The following is a 26,073-nucleotide window of genomic DNA, read 5'->3' as shown; positions in this document are numbered from 1 at the left end:
AAAAAACCAGACTTACTGGCCTGACAGAGACTGGAGAAACCCCAAGAGTATGGCCCCCGGACACCCTTTTAGCTCAGTAATGAATTCATTCCGGAGGTTCGCCTTTTAGCCAAAGATGAGACAGATCCATAGGACAAAACCAGACTAATGGGGCACACCAGCCCAGGGGCAAGGACTAGAAGGCATGAGGGAACAGGAAAGCTGATAATAGAGAGAGTGCAGGCATGTCATGGGGTTGTTAACCAATGTATGTACTATTTAATGAGAAGCTAGTTTGTTCTGTAAATGTTTATCTAAAGTACAATTAAAAAAAAAGAAAAAGTGCATCAGGAGGCAGGGATCACTGGGGACCCTTGTGGAGGCTGGCTCCCATAGTTAAGTACTTTTTGTGTTTATATGTAACGTGTATTGAACATAAAACCATAAACTGAGGTCACATGAGATATTCTGTAGTTCCTAGTTTCACTGTCAGTTTCAGCTTCCCCCCACTCCTGTCTTCATCCCAGTTTTTTCAAAGGAGGAATTTTTAAATAACTCTTATAAATATAAAAAGTATATATATTCTAGATGATTCACAGAGCTCTAACATCTATGTCGAGCGTTATTAAACTTCAGTACTACCTATGGAGCCCTGGTGGCGCAGTGGTTAAGAGCTTGGCTGCTAACCAAAAGGTCAGCAGTTCATATCCCCCTACTGTTTTGGAAACCCTGTAGGGCAGTTCTACCGTGTTCTAAAGGGTTGCTCGAGGGCAACGGTTTTTTGTTTTTTGTTTTTTGTTTTTTTTTTTGATACTTCCTACAAATCTAGTAAATGCATTGCATTTGCTTTTTAATTTATGTTCATAATAAATTTATAATTTATGTATTTTATCACATTAAAGAAACTGGAAAGGAGAACAAAGAAAAAATAATAACAACTTATTATTTTAGGGGATTTCTTTCTAGTCTTTGTTTTCAATTTTTCAAATGCACGTTTTTACAAAGTAGTTATCCAGGTGTACATGTTACTCCCTAGCCCTTTTGACCTTTTTAATCCTTACAAATTATAACAGATGGTAGATTTTCTGTTCCTCAGGTACTGCTCTTACTGGCGAGGGAGAGGGAGAAAGGCTTCAGTACTTACAGACACTCTCCATCCCCCATCTCTGTTTCTCTCCTTTGGGATGCCAGAGACAGTAGGAAGAAGGTGGCGGGGTTGCGGGGGAGGATTGGGAGGGGGCTGGAAAACAGCAGGAAAGGTCTGGAACAGACTTTGCATCAGCATCCTTTTCCCTTAAAAAGCAGGAGATTAATCCTATATAGGTCTCTGGCATATACATCTGTGCTCATGGAAGGAACCACGTTTAGTTTTATGAGACTGATTTTAGCCTCTTGGTTCCCTTTCTCATTCCAAAAAAAAAGCCAAACTAATTGCCAGTCAGTCAATTCCGACTCATAGTGGCCTTACTGGACGGAGACTGGACGGAGTCGAACTGCCCCCAAGGGTTTCCAAGGCTGTAAATCTTTACTGAATCCTAACCCTCAGTACTTGTCAATGTGACCTTGTTTGGAAATAGGGTCTTTGAAGATGTTATCAGTTCAGTTAACATGAGGTCATATTAGAGTAGGGTGGGTCCTAATCCAGCCCCACAGAGAGATAGAGGGAAGCTGGAGAGGCAAGAAAGAATCTTCCCCGAGAGCCTTCAGAGAGAACATGGCCCTGCCAACACCCTGAACTCGGAATTCTGGCCCCTAGAACTGTGAGACAGTACATTTCTGTTGTTTTAAGCCCCCAAGTTTGTGGTATCTTATTATGGCAGCCCCGGGAAATAGTACAGCCCTGCATAACTTTTTGACATTTAGGATATTGTGGCCGTTTCTCAATAATTTGTGCCTGGTTTATAAGTGGTATGTGTCTGAACATTGCTTTCTGTAGTTGTATCTATACAAGGAGTGGATGGTTGAGAACTGAGCCTTTAGCCACACTAGAAAATTCAGTCCCTACTTACTGCCCTTGTTTTCAAAGGTAGGTTGGAGGACCTTAACTATCCAGGTGCTTAGTCTGGCTGTCCGCTTCAGATTGCTCAGGTCAACACAGCTTTTTATGAGTAATTCTTAGCAGCTATCGGTAGGAAATTATTGGCAGCTCCTAAACGTTTTGCTTTTTTCCTTCCAGGATGGGAAGGTGATCGTGTGGGATTCCTTCACTACTAACAAGGTAAGGCGTTTTTCTTGGCCATATCAAAGCATCTCAGAATCTCAGCATGGTTTAAAGGAGCCTGGGTGGCGCATGGTTTGTGATTGGCTGCTAACGTAAAGGTTGGTGGTTCAAACCCACCCAGCACCTCCAAGGAAGAAAGGCCTGATGAACTGCTTCCATAAGGGTTGTAGCCAAGACAACCCTATAGAGCAGTTCTACTGTGTAACATACAGAGTCTCTATGAGTTGGAGGCCAACTTGACGGCAACTAACAACAACAACATCTGGTCTAGCTACCCAGCGTCCTCCTGCTTCCCCTTCCTGTGCCCCTGTCAGTGGTCCCCCTGCCTCTAGGGAAACTGTCTAGTGATTGGAAAGCCCATCCGTGTTGGATAACTCAGCCCATTGTAATATGTGTTCCTCCCTCGAGCTGAAATCTCTCACCCTGAGAGGAACACGTAGAACAACCATCCCGTTGCCACTGAGTTGATTCCAACTTGTAGCGACCCTGTAGGACAGAGTAGAACTGCCCTATAGGGTTTCCAAGGCTGTAATCTTTATGGAAGCAGACTGCCACATCTTTCTCCCATGGAGAACCACCATAAATGGTGCTAATACTAAAACAAGAACGGCCATGTCATGGAAAAGATGTCAGATTTACACAACCAGATTTATTGTTTTTGAGTGATGAGAAAGTGGTACCAAAATTCCTGGTTTTCTCTCCCCTGTCTTTGACCAGACTCCATAGCAGTGTGGAGGTGAGCAGTTGGTGGGTGGGGAAGATGATGGTGCAGTGGGATGAGGTGGAGTCTGAGCCCGTTGCACATTGAGCCAGGGTATGCATGGCCCCAAATTAGATCTAAATCTAGCCCCTTGACTAAAGAGAAAAGCCAAAATCCGTGTGTAGGTGGGCTTACATGCCTGCATGATATTGCCATTTGCAATAAAGAATATTGTGTATTAAATATTTATTTAGAAAGAAAGTGTTCCTTTCTGTATACAAAAAAGGAGACCTATATCTCCCCCAGTTCTGCATTACTGAAAGTATTTTGTGAATGTTGTGGTAAGCAGCTGTTCCACGATGCGATCAAGTGGAGGCCCAGAACCATTTTGTGGAGTCCCTGATGATCTGGAGAATAATACAAATAACAGCAATTTCAAAGGGTTTTCATATATGTAGTCTCCTTGGAAGCCTCTTCCTCTGCTAGCATTTTTCAGCATCCTCTGGAGTGCATGGGGTTCTGCCTTCTCTTTAGCCCCGGCATGTGCAGGGCATGATGGGGTTCTGTACTTCCATTTAGCCCCGGCGTGCGCAGGGCATGGTGGGGTTCTGTGCTTCCATTTAGCACTGCCACAGAGCACGGGCTGCCTGACTTGTGGAGAGCTGTGGGAAGTACCACTTGTGGCCCCTAGCAGGAAATGTAGCCACTGCTTATAAGGAAGGGGGACCTGGGGTGCCCTGTGTTGAGAGTGGCCACCTAGAGCTCATTTCCTGAAAGGAAGAGGTAATTTCTTGACGTCTAGAAGGCTGTAAGACCGTGAATGACAACAGAATTTTGGTAGGTAGCACTGGGGCCTGTGTTTCCCCACAAAAACAGAGGATCGTAACAGGCAAGAAGATGACCATGTGAGTGGACTTTCAAACTCCTCCAATCCAGTCCCCTCACTTCACAGGTGGAGAAGGAGAGTCGGCCTAAGTGGGGTCACACATCTTGTTGGTGTCAGGACCAGGAACAGAGCCCATGTCTCCCACCAAAGGATTCACAAGTTTTTGAAACATGGCTTTTGTTGTATATTTATCTGCATGCAAGTGGAAATAAGGGACTTGACACCAGCCAGAAGCCAGGGACTGTTACATCTCAGTTCTTAGTACTTCCATTTTATGGGTTCCCTTTTATCCATGAGCATGACTCAAAACCACCCTCCTTAGCCCATGCCATACCTTCCAGGAATTGGTTTGGGATCCACAGGGGAGAAAGGCTCTTACAAGTAAACAAGCTTGTCATATACATGTAAAAAGTCATTCAAGAGTATATTATAACCAGTACAACTAGATAGTGCCCAGCTACCAACACTGACTGCTCTGATAGGGATCACCATAGAGGGTCCCAGACAGAGCTGGAGAAAAATGTGGAACAAAATTCTAACTCACAAAAAAAGACCAGACTTACTGGCCTGATAGAGACTGGAGAAACCCCGAGAGTATGGCCCCTGGACACCCTTTTAGCTCATACTGAAGTCACTCCTGAGGTTCACCCTTCAGCCAAAGATTAGACAGGCCCATAAAACAAAACGAGACTAATGGAGCACACCAGCCCAGGGACAGGACTAGAAGGGAGGAGGGGACAGGAAAGCTGGTGTTAGGGAACCCAAGGTCAAGAAGGGAGAGTGTTAACATGTCGTGGGGTTGGTAACCAATGTCACAAACAATGTGTACTGACTGTTTAATGAGAAGCTAGTTTGTTCTATAAACCTTCATCTAAAGTACAAAAAAAAAAGTACATCATGAAAACAGGTATCAGTAAACAAAGTAAAATCTGTTTACTTTGGAGATTTAGACATACCTCTCAAAAGGAAAGTGGCCCTGGTATTCATGCAGAAGACACAGTGTACAGGTTAAGGAGGAATTTTACACTAAGGAGAGTTTTTTGCCAGTAGGGATTTTTCAGTTTTAGAATACTTGACAAAGAGTTAGTTGATTATGGGAGGCTGGGTCCTCTCCTCAGTCTCAGGCTGGTGTTCTCTACCCTGCGCCACTTTCCTTTGAACCTGTAATAAAATTTGGTAGGAATTCCAGTGATTTCATTTTGGAAAAGTTAAATGTTAAGACTCTTGTGTAGAAGTGTCTCCCACTCACTCTATGAACAGTGAACGTTGTGTTTCAGGAGCATGCGGTCACCATGCCCTGCACGTGGGTGATGGCGTGTGCCTACGCCCCATCAGGATGCGCCATTGCGTGTGGGTAAGTAGGGGCTGCAGCCTTTCAGCTTCACTCTTAGCCAGAAAATAGTCTTCTGCTGGCAAAACAAGCAAACAAGAGCTTGTAATTATTTTTGTTTACTTTTCAGGCAACATGTTAAATTCCTCCTGAACTTTATCAGGAAAGAAGAAACCACAAAAATTTTTCATAATTATTTTCATTACAATCTGACAGTAGTGTTAAGTTTCACACCTGCCCCCTCTACTCTCCAGTGCAGTTGGTGGGACTATTAATTGGTGCAAGTTTTGGAAAGCAAGTTGGTAACGTGTATCAAAAGCCTTAAAAATGTATAACCTAAGTGATACTCGTGAGGAGTGTGCCTCGTAGCTCAAGGAGATACAAGAGACTAAACAGGCAGCTTCTGCCCGGAGGTGAGATGGGAAGGTAGAGAGGGTTACGAGCTGGTTGAATGGACATGGGGAATCAGGGGTGGAAAGGAGGAATGTGCTGTCACAGTATGGGGAGAGCAATTAGAGTCACATAACAATGTATATATAAATTTTTGGATGGGAAAAAAAACTGGAAAAAAATAAAAATAGAAAATGAAGAGAAAAATGTATAACCTTTGATTTGGTGATTCCATATCAAGGAACCTGTTCTAAAGGAATGATCAAAATATAGAAAAGCCTCATGAACAATAACATTTACTTTAGCATTGTTTAAAATAAACCAAAAAAAGAAAAAATATGTCCAGCAAAGAAGAACTAAATAAATTATGATATATGAATGGACTACTATACAGCCATCAAAAAGGAAAACACTTAATTGCAGTAAGTGAAAAGAGCAGCAAAGTTACTAGGAAGATTGTGCCTTGTTTTCTGTTCCCCTGGAACTCAGTTTAACAAGGTTGCCAGCGAGAACTGAAACCAACGTAATTCCCCATCCCTGTGTTAAACAGTGGAGTCCTGGTGGTGCGGCGGTTAAGTGTACGGTTGTTAACCAAAAGGTCGGCAGTTCAAATCCACCAGCTGCTCCTTGGAAACCCTATGGGGCAGTTCTTCTTGGAATCAACTCAGGCACAATGGGTAAATAGAACCCAGTGGGAGGGATTGACTGGGGGCAGGGATGCAGGAGGAAAGAGAACACTTTATAGCTTTCTGGTGACGTGCCCGGAAGCAGAGGCAGGGTTCAGAGTGCAGGGATGGCTGGTGTCTTAGTCTTGTTCATCCCTGTTTCCCCGGGCCCTGACACATGGTAGATGGTCATTCCCCTTACTGGTTGCCCCACAGGTTGAGAACCAAAGCAGATGAAGTTCAGGTATAAATATTTGTGAAAGCATTTTTTATAATGTGGTGATCCAGTGGGTGAGGAGAGAGCATCAAAAATTAAACTCAGAAATACTAAATCCTCATCTTAAATAATAGCACCATCTCGCCTACTCAGAGGCATCCCTGGGTGGCACAAAAACTTAAGAGTTCAACTACTAGCCAAAGGGTTGGTGGTTCAAGCCCACCCAGTAGCTTCGCAGAAGACAGGCCTGGCAGTCTGCTTTTGAAAGGTCACAGCCTTGAAAACCCTATAGAGTGCAGTTCTACTGTGACACACATGGGGTCACCATGAATCACAGTCGACTCAGTGGCAACTAACAACAATAACCCCTACCTAGACCTTTTCCTAGAACTACTAAGCAACTGTGGTTCCTCCGAGATTTTAGTGGTAAGTCTGACGTAATGTGTCCTAGCCATGGTTTGTTACTTCACATTAACTCCATTATCACACAGACATACCTAAGCCACATTCACTATATATCTTCATAGGTAAGAAAGGGAGTCTTTTGACCTCCACCTGCCTGACTCCTAGGTCTGTCTTCAAGTGGTTCCAAACTTGAAGCTAACACACCAACAGTATTGACACAACTTCCTTCTCCAAAAAAAAAAGTGTTTATCAGTTTGTATTTAAGTATTTTTTATTTGAGAGCCATGTCCCCACAAAGCCTGTCAAATGGGAACCTAATTTGCTGTGTAAACTTTCACCAAAAACACAATAAAATACTATTTTAAAAAATGATAAAACATAGTTCCTGCCTCCAAGCAGGAAGAGATAGAAAAATAATGATAATGACCACATATTGAGCACCTACTGTGTGTCAAGTGCCATACTGAACTCTTTACACAATCCTCACAACAGCCCCTTGGGGTAGGTAGGTGGGATTTGCTCCATTTTATAGTTGAGGAAAGTGAGACTCAGAGAAACCTAAGAGACATGACAAAGTTGGTTCCTGAAGCAGAGATTCAATGCCAGAAGCATCACACTGTGAAGGTTCTCCCTCTTGCAGCAATACAAATCACCCCAAGTAATACGTAGCCAACAGAGCTACAGAGAAGTTACTCTGAAGCTTCAGAATGGGGAGGACACACCTGGCTTTGAGAATTCAAGGAAGACTATCTTCCACTGCATGCTTGTTCATTGCCACAGCCTAAGTACAAATCATTCTCACACACACAAGCCATAAATAAGCTTGCCAAAGCTAATTACTGAAAATAAAACCCAAGTCTACACCTATACCCCTAAGCAGTTGAGAAGGCAAAAAGCTTCCCCTCAAAAAAGAAGAACCCCATTGTATGTCTTAATCTCCACTAAGAGGAGGCTGGGCTCCTTGGAGTAAGAAAGAATAAAGCAAGCCTGGGCTGCTGTTGTTGCAGAAAGCAAGGAGATGCTTGAGGACCAGTGGGACCATATCAGAAGGAAACAGCTGGCTTAGAAAGGCTTCCGCTGTCCAAATTTGGGACAATATGAGATCAAATAGAATCATTACAGTAATGGATGATAACACAATTGAGGGGGAAAAGAAACCCCGAATGTTCAGTGATAACTGGGAGAAGGGAGGAATTCTTCTTTACAGAAAAAGAAGCCCAGGCTCGTTGCCGTCGAGTCAATTCCACCTCATAGTGACCTTATAGGACAGAGTAGAACTGCCCCATACGGTTTCCAGGGAGCGCCTGGTGGATTCAAACTGCCAACCTTTTGGTTAGCAGCCATAGCTCTTAACCACTGTGCCACCAGGGTTTCCTTACAGAAAAGGACCAGCTAACGAAATGCAGAAGGGATTATCAAATTAGAAAATCACCATTTTACACCCCTAAAGTGGTATTTGATTCAAACATAGATAATCATGCTAAAACCATTGTATGAAAGGTTCTTGGAGAACAGGATAGTCTCATGATCTCAAAGTATCAGACCACAGACTATGACTGATTACAAAGGGAGAAATGTACTTTGACAGTGGAAAGACCTGCCAGTCCCCACCTTCACCAAGTAACCAACATTAACATCACTGATAGTGGCCCCCTGCGGTGAAGCACACAGTACCTTTGTACACAAGTCCTCTGTAGTATTATTGCCAAAAGTGTTAAACTTTAACCACTAACAACATCATGAACATAATGTCAGTAAACTATAGGTGTGAAGATTGTTGAAATGGCAAATGTTTTGTTACGTATGTGTTTATCATAATAATAAAAAAAGAAAACAATGTGACAAATCCAGAGTGGGTGATGTCTGTAAGTCAGCTGACCTAAGGTCTCACAGAAGTCACTGACATGAACAATAAAAATAGGTGGAGGGTCTGTTACAGATTAAAAGAGCTTAAACAGATTTAACAACAGAATCCAATGTGTGAGCCTTGATTGGGCCCTGGATCCTGGAGACAATCGGGGAAGACTGAATATGGGTGGCTTATTAGATGGTATTATGGAATTATTGTTCACTTTTCAGCTGTGATAATGAGATATGTGAGAATATTCTTATTTTTAGGAAATGTAAATTTGCACTTTGAAGTACTTAGGAGTAGAATGTCATGTCTGCAGCTTGCATCCACATAGTTCAGAGAGAGCTTGTGCAAATATAGCAAAATGTTAAGTTAGTGTTATGGGTGTTCATCGTACTATTTATTTTCTCAATTTTCCTGTAGGTTTGAAAATCTTCAAATAAAAGTTGGGGAAAAGGTTACAATATCTGATACTGCTAAAGGAAAAATTTTTTGAAAAGTTTATGCAAAAGTACTCTGTAAATGAGAAAGTATACAACATGTTTGACTGCCATATGTTAACATTTGACATTTCTTTGTTTCTGTGCTAGTGGTTTGGATAATAAGTGTTCTGTGTACCCACTGACTTTTGACAAAAATGAAAACATGGCTGCCAAAAAGAAGTCTGTTGCTATGCATACCAACTACCTGTCTGCCTGCAGCTTCACCAACTCTGACATGCAGGTAGGTAAGCAGCCCCGGTTTGGGTCCATCTACCCTTAGAGAACTAAGAGCAGCAGAGGAGCTGAAGGGAGAGGAGGCTTTTCTGGTGTCTCTTTTAACAGGACGGGGATGCTCCAGCAGTCTGCTCCAAGAGGACACTTCCGTTGGTTCTCATTGGTTACTGTTATTATTTTTAATAAAATCAAAGTGGGAAAATTGGGTCTAATTGGTTGTTAATACAGTTGAGATGAATCATCCATCATGTTGAAAATCCTCCTATGATTGACTTGGTGGGGATGGAACAGGGAACCCTCCGGGGTGGTGGAAATTACTACACCCTGATCTGAGAGGTGGAGAGGCAAGGAGCAGGTTCTCCTCTAGGGCCTCCAGAGGGAGCATGGCCCTGCCAACACCTTGATTTCAGCCCACTGAAACTAATACTGAACTCTGTTTTCCAGAACTGTGAGAGAATAGATTGCTGCTGTTTGAAGCCAGCGGGTTTGTGGTGATTTGTTACAGCAGCCACAGGGAACTAATAGAGTGAGCCAGCTGTTAGCCTTGCTGAATAAGCTATTTAGCTGATTCTGTCTTTTCTTCCAGGAGCAGATATTTCCTAGAGCAAGCAGCTAGGTTATTTTTCCTTGGTTCCAGAATCATTTATCACAGGAACAGGGAATTAATGTGTTGGTTTCAGTTCATACTGCCAACCTTGTTATACTCAGCTCAGGAGAGCAGAGACCAAGACATGATCTTCTGGAGACCCTAATGGCTAGCAGAGGGCCTGGATGTTGTCAGCACCAGCAAATTCTTGTTGAATCTGTGCATGCAAGAGTGCCCAGCACCTATCAGCGGCCCTGGGAGCCCCCGGGACACAGTCTGCTTTGGGGGAAAGCTGGAACAGGAGAGTGTCTACCCAAGTGCTGCCTGGACCCTTGCTGCCCCAGGTGTGGTCCAGAGACCAGCACGAGCATCACCTGGGAGCTTGTGAGAAATATAGACGCTCAGGCCTCACCCCAGGATCTTCACATAGCAAGAAGCCCTGGGTGACTTGCATGCACATTAAAGTCTGACAAGCACTGGGCTGGACAGCAGTGGGCTTGGCTGCACATGGGAGCTAGTCAAGGTCTGTTCAGCACTTCCTGCATGCCAGGCAGGTGCAAAGCCCTATAGGCACAGCAGTGAGGCCTCCGGGACTTCACACTCTGGAGGAAGACAAGCTCACAAACACAAACTCAAGGACAGTTGTAGTGTTGAAATGAACTTTTCCTTTCTCAGCAAGGGAGAAATATTTCTGTGCCAGTGAGGTGTGGCTGTAATTTGTATTCCTTGTAATGATAACAGTGGGGCAGTGGTGGTTCAGTGGTAGAATTTGTGTGTTCCATACAGGAGACCTGGGTTCAATTCCCAGCCAGTGCACCTCCTACACAGTCACCACCTGTCTGTCAGCGGAGGCTTCTGTGTTGCTGTGATGCTGAACAGGTTTCAGCGGAGCTTCTAGACTAAGACGAGCTAGGAAGAAAGACCTGGCAATCTACTTCTGAAAATCAGCAACTGCAACTGATCATGGGGATCGCGCAGGACCAGGCAGCATTTTGTTCCATTGTGCATGACGTCACCATGAGTCAGGGCGATGGCAACTAACAACAGTGATAACAACACTCTTGCTGTCTTTCAGATCCTGACGGCGAGCGGTGACGGGACATGTGCCTTGTGGGATGTGGAGAGCGGGCAGCTGCTGCAGAGCTTCCATGGACACGTGGCCGACGTCCTCTGCTTGGACCTGGCCCCTTCAGAAACTGGAAACACCTTTGTGTCTGGGGTAAAGACCCAGGGAAAATCTCTAAGGGTCCTGTGTCCACTAGGGAGACTTAGGCTAGCCGTTTTTGTCCGTGCATGCAGCTAGACTGGACACTTCCCTGGAAGGGAGTGCAGGCGCTGTCCTCAGTGCCCCTCTGCTCCCCTACGTCCTGTAGCAGTGGTGGACTGGCCCCAGGCCCTCGTGGGTGCTTGGTAGGGAGTTACAGTGTGGGGCTGTGAGGGTCTCCCCTGTTCTGCCACTGGTAGTCAGCAGTCCACACAGGGACCTGGAGTGCTCTCCTGCTGTGAACGCTGTGACTCAGAGTGCATGGTAGCCTCCTGGTAACATGTCATTCCTCAAATGGAAACAGAGAGAACATCTGAGAGACTTACAGACATGCCCCAAGAGCACCGAGAGGGGCAGACGGCTGCTGCTGTGAGGCAGGCTCGTGTGATGAGCGTTCTGGGGCTGGAGGAACACACCCCTCCCAGCCTCTGGCCTAATTTACAGATGATGAAGTTTAGAGTCGGGTGGCAAAACTGGGACCCGTGTGCCCTGATTCCTAGTCTAGTGCCCTCTGGGCTTAGGAAGGCAGACAGAGAGGAGGGAAAAAAGAAGGGAAAAGTGAGGAAGGGAAATGCCCAGGTAGAAGGTGAGAAAGATGCTCTTGAGGGTTTGCGTCCACTCAAAAATGTGTGAAAGAAGAAAACACGTTAAAGGGGGAAACCAGGCACCTGTCTTTGCTCCCTCCCACCCCAAGACCCACTTCTCCGTTCTGTGAGCTATCAGTTAAAGGAAGTACCCTTTGGTATATTGTCAGCCATTTACTCATGGGAAGTAAACAGTTTCTGTTTCATAACTGGAAGTCATGCCTTATCTATAGATGGTCCTTGTTGTAGCCATAACTCTGGATAACTTTGCATTTGTAGGGATGTGACAAGAAGGCCATGGTGTGGGACATGCGCTCTGGCCAGTGCGTGCAGGCCTTTGAAACACATGAGTCTGATATCAACAGTGTCCGGTCAGTGAGTAGAATCTTCACGTCACTTCTCTGTTCTGCAGGCTCCGCTGGGCCTTGAGTAATCCTTAGCCCAGGAACCACCCCTGGGCTCAGTTTACTTGGTTGAGAGAGGCCTCCCCAGCAACAGGGGCTGATTTGTGGTGGAGCTGAAGTGCACTCTGATCTCCTGGAGAATTTTAATTTAATTGCACTAGGGGCAATTGATATTATCCTCCCTAAATCATGTTGTTATCTCAATAAATGCTAGGAATGCCAATAAAATATAACACCTGCTTCTGGAAGACTTGTACTTAACATGATAAATAGTATACATTTAAATCAAAGATCAGTATTTCTCATTTGTTCAACAAATATTTACTGAGTACTTATATGTTAGTCAGAAACCCTAGTGGTGCAGTGGTTAAGAGCTATGGCTGCTAACCAAAAGGTCGCCAGTTCAAATCCACCAGTTGCTCCTTGGATACTGTATGGGGCAGTTCTACTCTGTCCTATAGGGTTGCTATGAGTCGGAATCGACTCGACAGCAACAGGTTTGGATTTATACGTTAGTCAGTATTCTAGGAGCTGGGAATACGTTTATGAACAAGATAGATAAGGTCTCTACTCTCCTAGAGGAGACAAACACAAATAAACAAATGTGCAATTTAATTTATTAATGAAGATGTGATGGGGTAAGTTGTTTCTTAGATAGAGTTGCCTGGGAAGCCCTCTCTTGAGAAGGTGACATTTAAGCTGAGGCCAGAATGATGGAAGAGCTAGGCTTGCAAAGAGTTAGGGGAAGAGTACAGAGATCTAACAAAAGGCCAGGTGGCCATTGGAGGTTTTTGAGTGGGAGTAGGGGGCGGTAATATGATCTGTGTTTTGCCATTAAAAGAACACTCTGGCTTCTGTATGGAGAATAGATCGTAGGGGAGCAAGAATGGAAGTACGAAGTTGGAAGGTTGTTGTGTGAGCTTTTGTTTCTGTTCAAGAAAGAAATAATGGTGGCTAGAAATAAGTCATAGTGGAGACAGAGAACTGTCAAGAATTGTGAAGGGTCTGAAACTTTACTGTACTTGGAAGCTAAAAAGTTAGACTAGCCACAGTTGCATGGATGCTGCTGGAAGACATGAGACTCCTAGGTCAGAGATAAAGGACAGTTTATACTCATAGTAATGGCAGTAGCCAGAGTATCCACATTTTTTTTGCTGGTTACCTGAGCCCCAATTCCACAGGGTAATGCAAAGAGGGCCAAACAACACCTGCCAACACAAGGGGTTATGTTACAGGAGAAGAACCCTGAGCTTAGATACCCGAATCTTTTATAATGGGCAGTAAGCAGTAATCCATTTCTAAGACAGGTAAGACTGGAGGGAGTGTAGGTACCAGGTGGTTGTGGTGCAGGGATTCAGGAGCTCTATTTCTGTTTTAAGTTTGAGATGCCTATTATACATCCAAGTGGAGATGTCAGGTAGGCAGCAGGACCTATGAACCAGATCCCAAAAGAGAAGTCAGAACTTGACAAGTAAATTGGAAGATGGCACTGTCTAGACAGTAAATAAAGTATAATTGCCCAAGAATCTTCGTTATGCTTAGTGGAGAAACACTAAACTTGCTCCCCATACAAGCAAGAACAAAATAAGGATACTTATTTAGCTTAGTACTAGAAATGTTAGTAAGAATTTTTCTCTTCTGCCCTTAAATACAGGATAAGGAAAAAGAACTACCACTTTTTGCAAATGTACACTAATTACCTAGATCAAAATAAGTCAATCCAGAAATTACTACAGATAGTAAATGAAGTTAGTAAGATGCAGGATAGAAGATAAATCCACAAAAATAAATCGCTATTTATTATTGAAATACAGCTTAAAAATACATATTCTCTCACCCATGGTGTTCTCTCTACTCTGAACCCTCTTCCTTTAACATCTGTTAGACCATCAGGTCTCAACTTAGGCTTCCCTCTCTCCAGGAATCCCTCCCTGAGTCTCTAAGGCTGAGTTAGGTGCCCTCCTGAGTGAGAGACTGATCATCCTGTATGGCCAGTTTAATCATCCATCTCCCCGCACTAGACTGTGTGCTCAGTAATTATTTGAGAAATTCAGAGAGGGAAATAAAAATGTATGGTAGTGACAAACCTTTAATTTATGAACTTTTAATGGAAGAAATAAGATATTAATAAACAGAGAATGTACCCTGTTCTTGGTAGGAAAGATCAAATATCATTTTTTAAATGACCACACTTTCTATATAGAGTGAATGCAGCACCAATTAATTTATTTGATAGAATGGTATAAATTGACACTTAGAATTATCTGGAAGATTCTACAGGGGCTGACTCAGTGGGCTATGTTCAGCTATCTTTTTGTTTCCTCCTGGGGTGAACATTTTGTTGCTGGTCTCATAGCATGCCCTTGGTTATATACTGGTCTAGTTAGGACATGGGTTTGTGTGACAGAGGCCCAAATAACGGTGGCTTGAATGAGAAGTTTATTCTCGTATAAAATCTGAGCTGCTATGATGGCTTATTCTATCTTTTTGCTACCCTATTCCTAGGATGGTATTTTCAACCTCATGGTCCAACTGGCCTACCACCATGTCTTCTTTCCAGCTAGTGGGAAAAGGAGAGTTAAGCTCATCACTCTGCTTACATCCCATTCACCAGAACTTGATTACATGGCCACACCTAGCTGCAGGAAAACTAGAAATGCTGTTTTCATTCTTCCATGTGCCCAGCAAAAAAAATCAATGTGTCTCAATGGGGCAGTATTGATACTTTGGGTAGGACATTTCTCCACTGTGAGGGACTGTCCCATGTAAGACACGTAGCATCCCTAGCGGCCTCAGGGCTAGTGCTAAATGCCAGTAACATCCCCTCGGCTTCGTGACAACCAGAAATGCCTGCTCATATTTAACCGCAACCATGGGGCAGGGGAGGATATTGGGGGCACCAAAAGTCTCTTCCAGATAAACCATGTATCCTGCACTTGGTCCCAGAATATCCTGCCAGTGGAGGGAAATCATGGCCCATGTGACCCTGAATGGAGAATAATATAGAAATCATTTTTAGTTGGCATTAGAAAATGGGAATATTCATAGTGCTTTTAGAAACACTGTTCCCACACCATGATCAGGCTGGAGCTGAAATTTTCAGCATGTCCCATCCAGATCTCCTGTTCTCCACCCTCTTCTTTCAGACCACTGATATTCACACAAAATCCGGCTTCCCTCTCCCTTGCCAAGCTTTCTCTGTCCTACCTCCTGAGGTAGGAGAGGTAATTCCATCTGCTGTTATAGAGGCCTCCTCTCCCAGCTTTGGTGGAGCAATGGAGTGTAGGTCATTTGTACAAGAAAGAGAAATGGTGGAAGGTGTGGAGGCCGCAGCTGGGTGGCAGCAGCAGAGTGGAAAGGTTGAAAGACCTTTGTTCTAATTCTGCCTTCGGTTTATAATCTAGTGCTAATATTTCCCACTGATCATTGAGAAGAGAATGACTATAGCAATAATAACCATCGCTTACTGAATGCTTTTTATTGACACCAGGCCAGATTCTTTGCGTGTACTGTCTAATTTAATCTTCACAACAGGAATGTGCACTATTATCCTCACTTTTCAAATGAGGAAACTGAGGCTGGGGAAGGTTAAGTCACTTGCTGAAGTGTGACATGTAGTAAGTGGTAGACGCAGAGTCCTGAACTTGACTCTACACATCTGTTTCCAGAGTCTTTATCTACAGCCACATTCTTAACCCTGGGCTCTGGTGCATCGCATTTACCCCTCACCAACACTGCCAGGCCAGTGTCACTGTCCCCATGTAAGAAAACTGGAGGCCAGTGGGCCTGCCATGGGAGCCCCCATTTCTGGTCTGTGAAAGGAGTGGGCCTTATGTCCCGGAACTTGGAGATTCTGATTATGAGATCCTGGCGTGGGCTAAGCCTTCCCAGATGGTTCTGATGGGCATCCAGCTTTGGGAATCACTGCTCTAAACAAAGTTTATCTTTGCAGATACTACCCAAGTGGCGATGCCTTTGCTTCAGGATCAGATGATGCTACGGTATGCTTCTAAGTTATCGAGAGCTTCTCATTTCTAAAGAGAAATATGTTGTCTAACAATTTTACTTTTTAAAAATAACTTTTCTGGTTACCAAAGTAGTAGGTATTCATTGAAGAAAACTTGAGGAAAAAATTAAGTCACCTTAACTTCCCTACCAAAGAAAAATCACAGTTGGGTGAATTCCTTTCTGTCTTTTTATTTTTAAACGGAAATATTTCATAGTTTGCTTTTTTTCACGTAGCAATTGATTGTGACTATTTTCCCACACAGATACATATTTTTCTAGATTCTTACTTTTAATGATTGGATAGTACTCCGTGTTATGGACATGTCATAATTTACTTAACCAGTCTTCAGTGTTTGGATTTTTTTTCCTTTTAAAAATACTGCTATAAATTTTTTAGATAAATGTTTTTGGTACATCTCTTATTATTTCCTTAGGATTAATTCTCATACATGGATTTACTGTATCAAAAATAGGCCCAGTTTTAAGGCTTCTGACACTATCAAATTGCATTGGCCTATTTTTCAAGGGAAAAAATACCTATTTTTCTGCCTTCAGAATATCAACTATCTTATTAAATAGTGGGTTTCATTGTGATCTGCTGCTTTGCAAGGAATTACAAAGCCATAGATTGAGAGTTTGACCATAATGAAAATTGAAAACTATATGTCAAAACGCATATAACAAGATATAAGGGTATACATTTTGGAAAAGTCTTCGCCTCATATATGACAGACCTAGTTGAAATTCTCTAGATGTGAATGGGGTTGTAAAATCATAAAATGACCACCCTGATAGAAAAGAGGATAAAACGCAGACTGACAAAAACAGTAAATCCAAAACGGCAAATAAACATCTGAAAATGTTTTCAGAGTCACCTGTAATCAAAGAAATGCAAATTTAAGCAATCAGTTGCCGTTTTTGCCTCTTGGATTAGCAAAGAAACGCCCAGTGGTGGAGATGGAGCATCAGACATGCCCAGGGTCATCAGTGCCATTGGTTTAACACCCTTCTAGCAGGCAGTTTTGCAGTAAGAATTGATTATAATTATGAATCAAGGGCTTTCACAACATCCTCATCTTTTGATCTGATCATGCTATTTCTTGGAAACAATTCTTTCTATTCCTTAGCTATTCTAAGGAAACAGTCAGAAATAAGTACAAAGATTTTTATGTAAGAATTAAAAAAAAAAAAAAACAACCAAACCTGTCGCCGTCTAGTCAATTCTGACTCATACCAACCCTATAGGACAGAGTAGAACTGCATTATACGGTTTCCAAGGACCGGCTGGTGGATTCGAACTGCTGACTTTTTGGTTAGCAGCCGAGCTCTTAACTACTGTGCCACCAGAGCTCCAATTAAGAATAGTTATCATAATATTATTTATAAAGAAAAATTACAAACAACCAAAATACCTAACAATGGATGGCTAAGTAGATTCTGCAGTGTCACCATGAGGAATGTTCAATGACCATGTAAATCATGTTTTCTGAAGATGTTCAATGATGTGGGAAAATAGTCATGACATAATGTTAATAGAAACAATAATGAAACGACCGCATTGAAATACACACATAAAATAGAAATAAGAGTTAAGGAAATAGTCCATATGTTAGTAATTATGTCTAAGATTTCAGGTGACTTATTTCCTTCCTAATGCGTTTCTAAATTTTCTGAATTTTTGACACTGAACATGTATCAGGAAACAAAGGAGGTGATGTTTTTGTTCCTGAATGGATCTTCTGCGTTTTCTGTTTATTGACTCTGCCCTGATTCACAGGGAGGGACTCATAGGAGTCCGGGTTGAGGGATGGAATCCTAGGAGAGATTTTTCCCTCTCCAAGCCAAGGAGCCTTTCTGTAGCTTTGTAGTCACCGCCTCACCAAACTGGAGCCAGAGCTAAGTGCTTCTGTGTCTATTTGCCTCCAGTGTCGCCTCTATGACCTCCGGGCAGACAGGGAGGTCGCCATCTATTCTAAAGAGAGTATCATATTTGGAGCATCCAGCGTGGACTTCTCCCTCAGTGGTAAGAATTTTATTTCAGAAACTTTCCTAGGACTGTAAAACTGGACCTGAATGAAACCAAGCTCACCAACAAGCTTCCCATCAACCAAACTTTCTGTGCATCGATATGCTAATATCTGTGCTAGCACCAGGACCTCTGGTGGCCCAGTGGCGCGGTGGTTAAAGCTCTCAGCTGCTAACCGAAAGGTTAGCAGTTCGGACCTGCCAGCAGCCGCCTCTCCGGAAAAAGATGTGGCAGTCTGCTTCTGTAAAGATTTGCGGTCTTGGAAACCCTATGGGGCAGTTCTACTCTGTCCTGTAGGGTTGCTATGAGTAGGAATTGACTCAACGCAATAGTTTTTTGGGTGTTTTTGTTTTTGGTGCTTGCGCCAGCTTTTCTCCGCTGTGCTTCTTGCCCCGCACTTGGCCCATCCCTGCTTTGAGACAGCAAGCACTCTGTCCGCAGCTGATCTGCCCAGCCTGATTGATTGTGCCCCACCTAATGCTGTCCTTCAAGGCAGTGATGTATCTAAACTTCACACCTGCAGTGCCCTTGGCATTTCCTCCCCCACAGGAAAGGGGACTTTTATCAGTGGTGAGGGGGTAAAAGAAGAGTCCATTTTCAGTGTCCTGAAGCTTGTGGCGCTTCTGCCCCCACAGCTGGGGAGGCTGCTAGTGAAGGTGAAGGCAACGCTGACAGGCTGGGTCACTGGACCATTCGTTATCCCCAGACACACACCCCTAGGCTGTCTGTGTGCCTTTGTGCACACATGCTGCATTCTGCCTGGACATCTTTCTCCTATCTCTGCATGACGAACTCCTACTCAGCCTTCAAGATCCAACTCCAGTATTTTGCCTCTGTAATGCCTTCCTTGATCCCTCTTCCTCTAGGATCCCATAGCACTTTACACATACATAAGCACTTAGATTATAGCTCTTACACGTGGTACTACAGCAGCTTGTGTCTGTTCCCCACCACCTCCACCTCCATCTCCATGGCGGGCAGGGACTTCTTTCTCCTCTTTGAGTCCCCAGGGCAAAGCACAGTGCCTGGTAAATACCATTACCAGTGCTAGCTACTATAGAGTCAGTTTCAATTCATGGTGACCCCAGGCGTATCAGAGTACAGCTGTGCTCCATAGAGTTCCAAAGCTTCTTTGTCAGAAGTGGATCGCCAGGCATTTCTTCCAAGGTACTTCTGAATGGACTTAAATCTCTAGTATTTCGGTTAGCAGCCAAGCGTGTTAACCGTTTGCACCACTCAGGGATGCCTGGCACATATTAGGTGCCACCGAGTCAGTTCCAACTTACAGCGACCCTGTGTACAACAGAACAAAACACTGCCCGGTACTGTGCCATCCTCACAATCCTTAGGCTTGAGCGCATTGTTGCAGCCACCGTGTCAGTCCGTCTCATTGAGGATCTTCCTATTTTTCGCTGACCCTCTACTTTACCAAGCATGATGTCCTTCTCCAGGGACTGGTCCCTCCTGATAACACATCCAAAGCATGTGAGACAAAAGTCTCGCCATCCTTGCTTCTAAGGAGCATTCTGGCTGTACTTCTTCCAAGACAGATTTGTTCCTTCTTCTAGCAGTCCATGGTATATTCAGTATTCTTTGCCAACACCATAATTCAAAGGCATCAATTCTTCTTTGATCTTTCTTATTCATTGTCCAGCTTTCACATGCATATGAGGTGATTGAAAACACCATGGCTTGGCTCAGGTACACCTTAGTCCTTAAAGTGATATCTGTGCTTTTTAACACTTTAAAGAGATCTTTTGCGGCAGATTTGCTCAGTGTAGTGCGTCGATTGATTTCTTGACCACTGCTTCCATGGATGTTGATTGTGGATCCAAGTAAAATGAAATCCTTGGCAACTTCAATCTTTTCTCCGTTTATCATAATGTTGCTTACTGGTCCAGTTGTGAGGATTTTTGGTTTTTTTATGTTGAGGTGTAACCCATACTGAAGGCTGTGGTCTTTGATATTCATCAGTGCTTCAAATCCTCTTCACTTTCAGCAGACAAGGTTGTGTCATCTGCATGTCAAATGTGGTTTATGAGTCTTCCTTCAATCCTAATGCGACATTCTTCTTCATATAGTCCAGCTTCTTGGATTATTTGCTCAGCATACAGATTGATTAAGTATGATGAAATGATGCAGCCCTGATGCACACCTTTCCTGACTTTAAACCACGCACTATCCCCTTGTTCTGTTCGAATGACTGACTGCCTCTTGGTCTGTGTACAGGTTTCTCATGAGCACAAGTAAGTGTTCTGGAATTCCCTTTCTTCCCAATGTTATCCATAATTTGTTATGATCCACATAGTCGAATGCCTTTGCAAATTCAGTAAAACACAGGTAAACATCTTGTATTCTTTGCTTTCAGCCATGATCCATCTGATATCAGCAGTGATATCCCTTGGTCCATGTCCTCTTCTGAATCTGGCTTGAATTTCTGGCAGTTTCCTGTCAATGTACTGCTGCAACCGCTTTTGAATGATCTTCAGCAAAGTTTCCCTTGTGTATGATATTAATGATACTATTTGATATTTCTGCATTCTGTTGGATCACCTTTCTTTGGAATGAGCACAAATATGGATCTCTTCCAGTCGGTTGGCCAGGTAGCTGTCTTCCAAATTTCTTGGCATAGATGAGTGAGCACTTCCAGTGCTGCATGCATTTGTTGAAACATCCCAGTTGGTATTTCGTCAATTCCTGGAGCCTTGTTTTTCGCCAGTGTCTTCAGTGCACCTTGGGCCTCTTCTTTCAGTACCATCGGTTCTTGATCATATGGTACCTCCTGAAATGGTTAAACATCAACCAATTATTTTTGGCACGGTGACTGTGTATTCCTTCCATCTTCTTTTGATGCTTCCTGCATCATTTAATATTTTCCCTGTAGAATCCTTGAATATTGCAGCTTGAGGCTTGAATTTTTCTTCAGTTCTTTCAGCTTGAGAAATGCCAAGCGTGTTCTTCCCATTTGGTTTTCTAACTTCAGGTCTTTGCACATTTCGTTATAATACTGTACTTTGTCTTCTCCAGCCACCCTTTGAAATCTTCTATTCAGCTCTTTTACTTCATCATTTCTTCCTTTTGCTTTAGCTACTCGATGTTCAAGAGCAAGTTTCAGAGTCTCTTCTGACATCCATTTTGGTCTTTTTTTTCTTTCCTGTCTTTTTAATGACTTTTTGCTTTCTTCATGTATGGTGTGCTTGATGTCATCCCCCAACTCATCTGGTCTTTGGTCGTTAGTATTTAATCGTCAAATCTATTCTTGAGGTTGTCCCTAAATTCAGGTGGGATATACTCAAGGTCATACTTCGGCTCTCATGGACTTATTCTAATTTTCTTCAGCTTCAACTTGAACTTGCATATGAGGAATTGATTGTTTCACAGGTGGCCCCTGGCCTTGTTCCAACTGATATTGAGCTTTTCCATCATCTCTTTCCACAGATGTAGTCGATTATGTAGTAGATATGTACCTGTGCTGTGTCTTGCCTGGCACATAGTAAATGCTAAATCACTTAGTTTATTAATTGAATGAATTGTTTACTGAATGAATGACAGTTAATGAAATGAAGACAGGAAGGAAGACACTGGTGTAAAAAACATCATGCTGCAAAAGCAGTTTCACTACAGTGGCACTACAGATATCTTCCCCCTTCAAGGTCGCCTGTTGTTTGCCGGCTACAACGATTATACTATCAATGTCTGGGATGTTCTCAAAGGGTCCCGAGTTTCCATCCTGTTCGGACATGAAAACCGCGTTAGTACTCTACGAGTTTCCCCTGATGGGACTGCTTTCTGCTCAGGATCGTGGGATCATATCCTAAGAGTAAGAGATTTGTTTTTCAATTTTATCCTGTGTGTGAGAGGAGAGAAGAGAGTTGACTGGCCTTCCTTAAAGCGGAAGGGTCAGAGTTAGCTAAGATGTGCCTGGTCACCCAAGGAGAGCTCTGATTTTAGCTCTGCCCATAGACAAAGAAATGAGCTGCCTAGGAAGGTTACGAGGCTCCCACCAATACAAGTGTTCAAGTTAGACTAGACAGCTATGCACAGGGAAACCTGTGAGAGCTGGGGCTCGGCCGGACCGCCTTGCTTTTCTGGGTCTCACAAGTTTTCTGCCTCTCACAGTGTACAGTCTTACCACTTTTCTATCTGTCCTTTTAGTGGAAAATATTTGAGTTTTCCTTCTCTGACAGGTTTTCCGCCTTACATGGGTTCCAGCTTTCACAGATTTTACTGTTATCAGCATGTAGCTGAGGGAATAGTTAGGCTAGATAATCCAAAATGGTTCCTTTTGACCCTAAAAATCTAATTCCTGTGATTCTTACCTTTGGCCATCTGCAGATTACCTCTCCTGCCTCCCTGTAGTCCAGGTTCTTCTCTGTGGTCCCAGACTCCTGTGTGCATATGTGCATTTTTCTGGGAAAAGCGTCCTTGTAGTTTTTATCAGATTCTCAAGAGTTCCATGACCTTGTCAAAGGTTTGCTCCCTGAAAATATGACCAAAATAGCCCATTCATAAAGCAAAGCTAAGTTTATTGTGTACCACAGTGTAGAAGATCACAAACTTGACAGTCTTAGTAGCATTTCAGAAGAGGAAAACAAAGGCAGATAATTGTGAGGTTTTGGGGGTCTGGTTTAAGACAGGTCTTTTGATTGGGGAACTTAATTAGGATTGGATAAATTTGTAGCATAATATTTTAAGATTGTTGGACACAGGGTAGGGGCAGGGGAAGGATTTGGAAGGAAGTCTTAAAGAGTAAACAGTCATTTGTTGCTCTGTATTGTCCTGAGAAGTGGATATCTTTTCTAAAGAAGGTAAGTCGAGTATCTAATATTAGGGTAAATGGATAAATGGATATTCAGGAAGTTCCTGAAGCAGACAGTAACATTATTTGCAACTCCACCTTCCTGGGCAAGAGTTTCCTGAATTAGTGAAGTCATGCTAATGTATAGATAAGCTGTGTGGGTGTAGATGGTTTCCTTCTCAACCTAAAATAGTTACCAACTGCTAGTAAGGGTGCCCAGATGTCCTTCAGATGATCACCGTAGCTAAGGGAAAGAGGAAAGGGTCCGTGCAACACCTTGGAGTTACTAGGAGTAAAGGTGATCCTTCTAAGACACGTGAATGCCTGACTTTGCATGGAGTGCGTGTGTGTGTGTGTGTGTGTGTGTGTGTGTGTGTGTGTGTGTGTGTGTGTGTGTCTGTCTGTATGTCTGTCTAAAAGACTCTGGTTTTCTCTCTTTAAACTCAAGTTTTACGAGTTGTTAACTATTAAGGGACTAAAAATGATCTCTTTGTGTTTTTGCAGGTTTGGGCTTAACTGTCTTCTCACAAGGCACACAGAGGGACCTGAGGGTAGAGTCTGACATCTTCACATGTAGATAAATATTACTTTTAGACAATCTGAGGGTTCATTGCAACTTAGCTCAAGGGAGCAACTCCATAGCTGCCTGAGTATGTGTGTGTGCACCTATAGCACTACTGAAACGAGCACCCCCGGGAGGGTGCTAGTGTGAGCCTTCAGCACAGCGGGACATATTCAAGTCAGTGTTTCCATTTTAAACACCTTCTAAAATTTCTCTCTTTTTAAAGTTATTCTAAATTATACTTGTCTAAATTCATTCTATTACCAGTACAATTCAGCTTTTAATATATTCCATGTTATTTTCTTGAATCAAATTCGTTTTAAGAGTACCTTAAACTTTTCGGAGCCCTGGTGGTGCAGTGGTTAAGAGCTCAGGCTGCTAGCCAAAAGGTTGGCAGTTTGAATCCACCAGCTGCTCCTTAGAAACCCTATGGGGCAGTTCTACTCTGTCCTATAGGGTCGCTATGAGTTGGAATTGACTCCATGGCAACGGGTTTGTAAACTCTTGTGGTTTATCTTGGTGTGCACTGTGAGTTCTGGAACCTTCCTCTAGAAATACTGATTGTAATGAGGACTGTGTTAAATGGTTTATGACAGAAGAAAAAATTCCAAATCCAATTAGACAAAATTGTTTTTAGAAATTGTGTTTTAATGTAAAAGTATATTTTTCTGTCTCACTTCGTATTGTCTTTTTTCACATAGAACATTTTCAGTTGTGTAAACTGATTATAGACAAAGCAGAGATATACATAAAGGGGTTGAGACTGTTCCATCTGTGAATTATATGATGGTGTGATGTGTCACTGTATCACTTGAGCAGAGCATTTTCTTCATTTGAGGGAAAGACTGAATGCTGTTTGTAATACAAATGCTTCTCAAAGAAATCAAAACCTTTTTGTGTGGGAACACAAGGCAGGAAACTTATTTAAAAACCTGTTTGTAGTGTTAGTGGAAACTAATTAAAGTTGATCTTGTTCCTATAAGTTATATTTATTGCATTGCAAGTATAATTTAATATACAGGTTAACTGATTGGTCTTGAATAATAATGTCTTTGTTCCTCTTACATAGAAAAAACTAAAAGTATATCTTGTCTTTATTGGAAATTCAGCAATTCATCTGGAAGATAGAGTGCTTTTTTTACAAGGATTTTTTATTTTCCTTTTTTTTAATGTGTAGAGGTTCATTCTTTGTTTTAGAAACTCTCCTTTCATAAAGATGGCATGCTTAGGTAAATAAAAGGTCACCTCGGACACCAAAAGTCATTCCTGGGTGAGGCTTGCCCTGTGGGTGGCCTGCCCAGCTAGGGCCTTTCCTGAGCGCAGTGGGCTCTGAGTCCCTGGGTTGCTGGGCCTCCTCCCCAGCCCAGCTCCAGCTAGCCCTTCTCGTAGTGGTAGTTCTGGCTTTGCAGGTGGAGCCCCAGGCCCTGTTCCTCAGAGACTCCCTTCCAGAGCCACAGCCAGGGATAGGCCCAGACCTGGTACTCCTAAAACATTGGGGTGCGGTGGGGGAGGCTACCAGGCCCACCCTCAGAACTGCTCATTCAGGTGTCATGATGGTCAGTCCATCAAAATTCAGTCAGACCAACTTTTCAGTCAACTCTTTTTAAGTAAACTTAATGGTTATAGTCAATCATTTGCCCAGCAAACATTTACCAAGGGTTTTACTACGCACTAGGGTGCTTGGAAACCCTGGTGACGTAGTGGTCAAGAGCTACAGCTGCTAACCAAAAGGTCAGCAGTTTAAGTCCTCCAGGCGCTCCTTGGAAACTCTATGGGGCAGTTATACTCTGTCCTATAGGGTCACTATGAGTTGTAATGGTCTCTGTCTCTCTCTCTCTCTCTCTTTTGTTTACAGAACAAAATAGTTTCTCATTAAACAGTTAGTACACATGTTGCCCTATGACAATGGTTAACAACCCCACTATATGTCAACACTGTCCTTACTCAACCTTGGGTTCCCTATCACCGGCTTTCCTATCAACTTCTGCCTTCCAGTCCTTGTCCCTGGACTGCTGGGCTTCATTAGTTCCATTTTGTTTTATGGGGCTGTCCAATCCCCGACTGAACGGTGACCCTCAGGAGTGACTTCACCACTGAGCTAAAAGGGTGTCCGGGGGCCATGTTCTCGGGGTTTCTCCAGTCTCTGTCAGGCCAGTAAATCTGGTCTTTTTTGTGTGTGTGTTAGAATTTTGTTTTACATCCTTCTCCAGCTTTGTCCAGAACACTCTGTTGTGATCCCGGTCAGAGCAGTCAGTGGCGGTAGCTGGGCACCAACTAGCTGTACTGGACTCAGTCTGGTGGAGGCCCTGGTAGCTGTGGTCCGTTAGTCCTTTGGACTAATCTTATCCTTGTATCCTGTTCTTTTCATTCTCCCTTGCTCCCAAGGGGGTGAGACCAGTGGAGTATCTTAGATGGCTGCTCACAGGCTTTTAAGACCCCAGATGCTACTCATCAAGGTAGAATGTAGAACATTGTCTTTA

General features: G+C 43.2%; 1 protein-coding gene across 1 annotated transcript in view; it reads left to right on the top strand.

The window, feature by feature from the left end:
* Positions 1 to 24,810, top strand: part of GNB5 (G protein subunit beta 5) — a 76,702-nt gene extending 51,892 nt beyond the window's left edge. Inside the window, exons 3-11 of the mRNA XM_012555895.2 lie at positions 2,156 to 2,197; positions 5,064 to 5,140; positions 9,236 to 9,368; positions 11,023 to 11,166; positions 12,075 to 12,166; positions 16,152 to 16,200; positions 18,134 to 18,230; positions 21,887 to 22,053; positions 23,536 to 24,810. Of these exons, the coding sequence (XP_012411349.2) occupies positions 2,156 to 2,197; positions 5,064 to 5,140; positions 9,236 to 9,368; positions 11,023 to 11,166; positions 12,075 to 12,166; positions 16,152 to 16,200; positions 18,134 to 18,230; positions 21,887 to 22,053; positions 23,536 to 23,547 (813 nt within the window). The 3' untranslated portion in view covers positions 23,548 to 24,810. The remainder of the gene's footprint in view (positions 1 to 2,155; positions 2,198 to 5,063; positions 5,141 to 9,235; positions 9,369 to 11,022; positions 11,167 to 12,074; positions 12,167 to 16,151; positions 16,201 to 18,133; positions 18,231 to 21,886; positions 22,054 to 23,535) is intronic.
* Positions 24,811 to 26,073: the final 1,263 nt, after the last annotated feature.

This window comes from Trichechus manatus, unplaced genomic scaffold (genome assembly GCF_000243295.1).
Source record: "Trichechus manatus latirostris isolate Lorelei unplaced genomic scaffold, TriManLat1.0 scaffold00052, whole genome shotgun sequence".
NCBI classification, from domain to species: Eukaryota; Metazoa; Chordata; class Mammalia; order Sirenia; family Trichechidae; genus Trichechus; species Trichechus manatus.
Note: the sequence above shows the minus strand (reverse complement) of the source record. Positions and strands in the feature narration are given on the sequence as shown.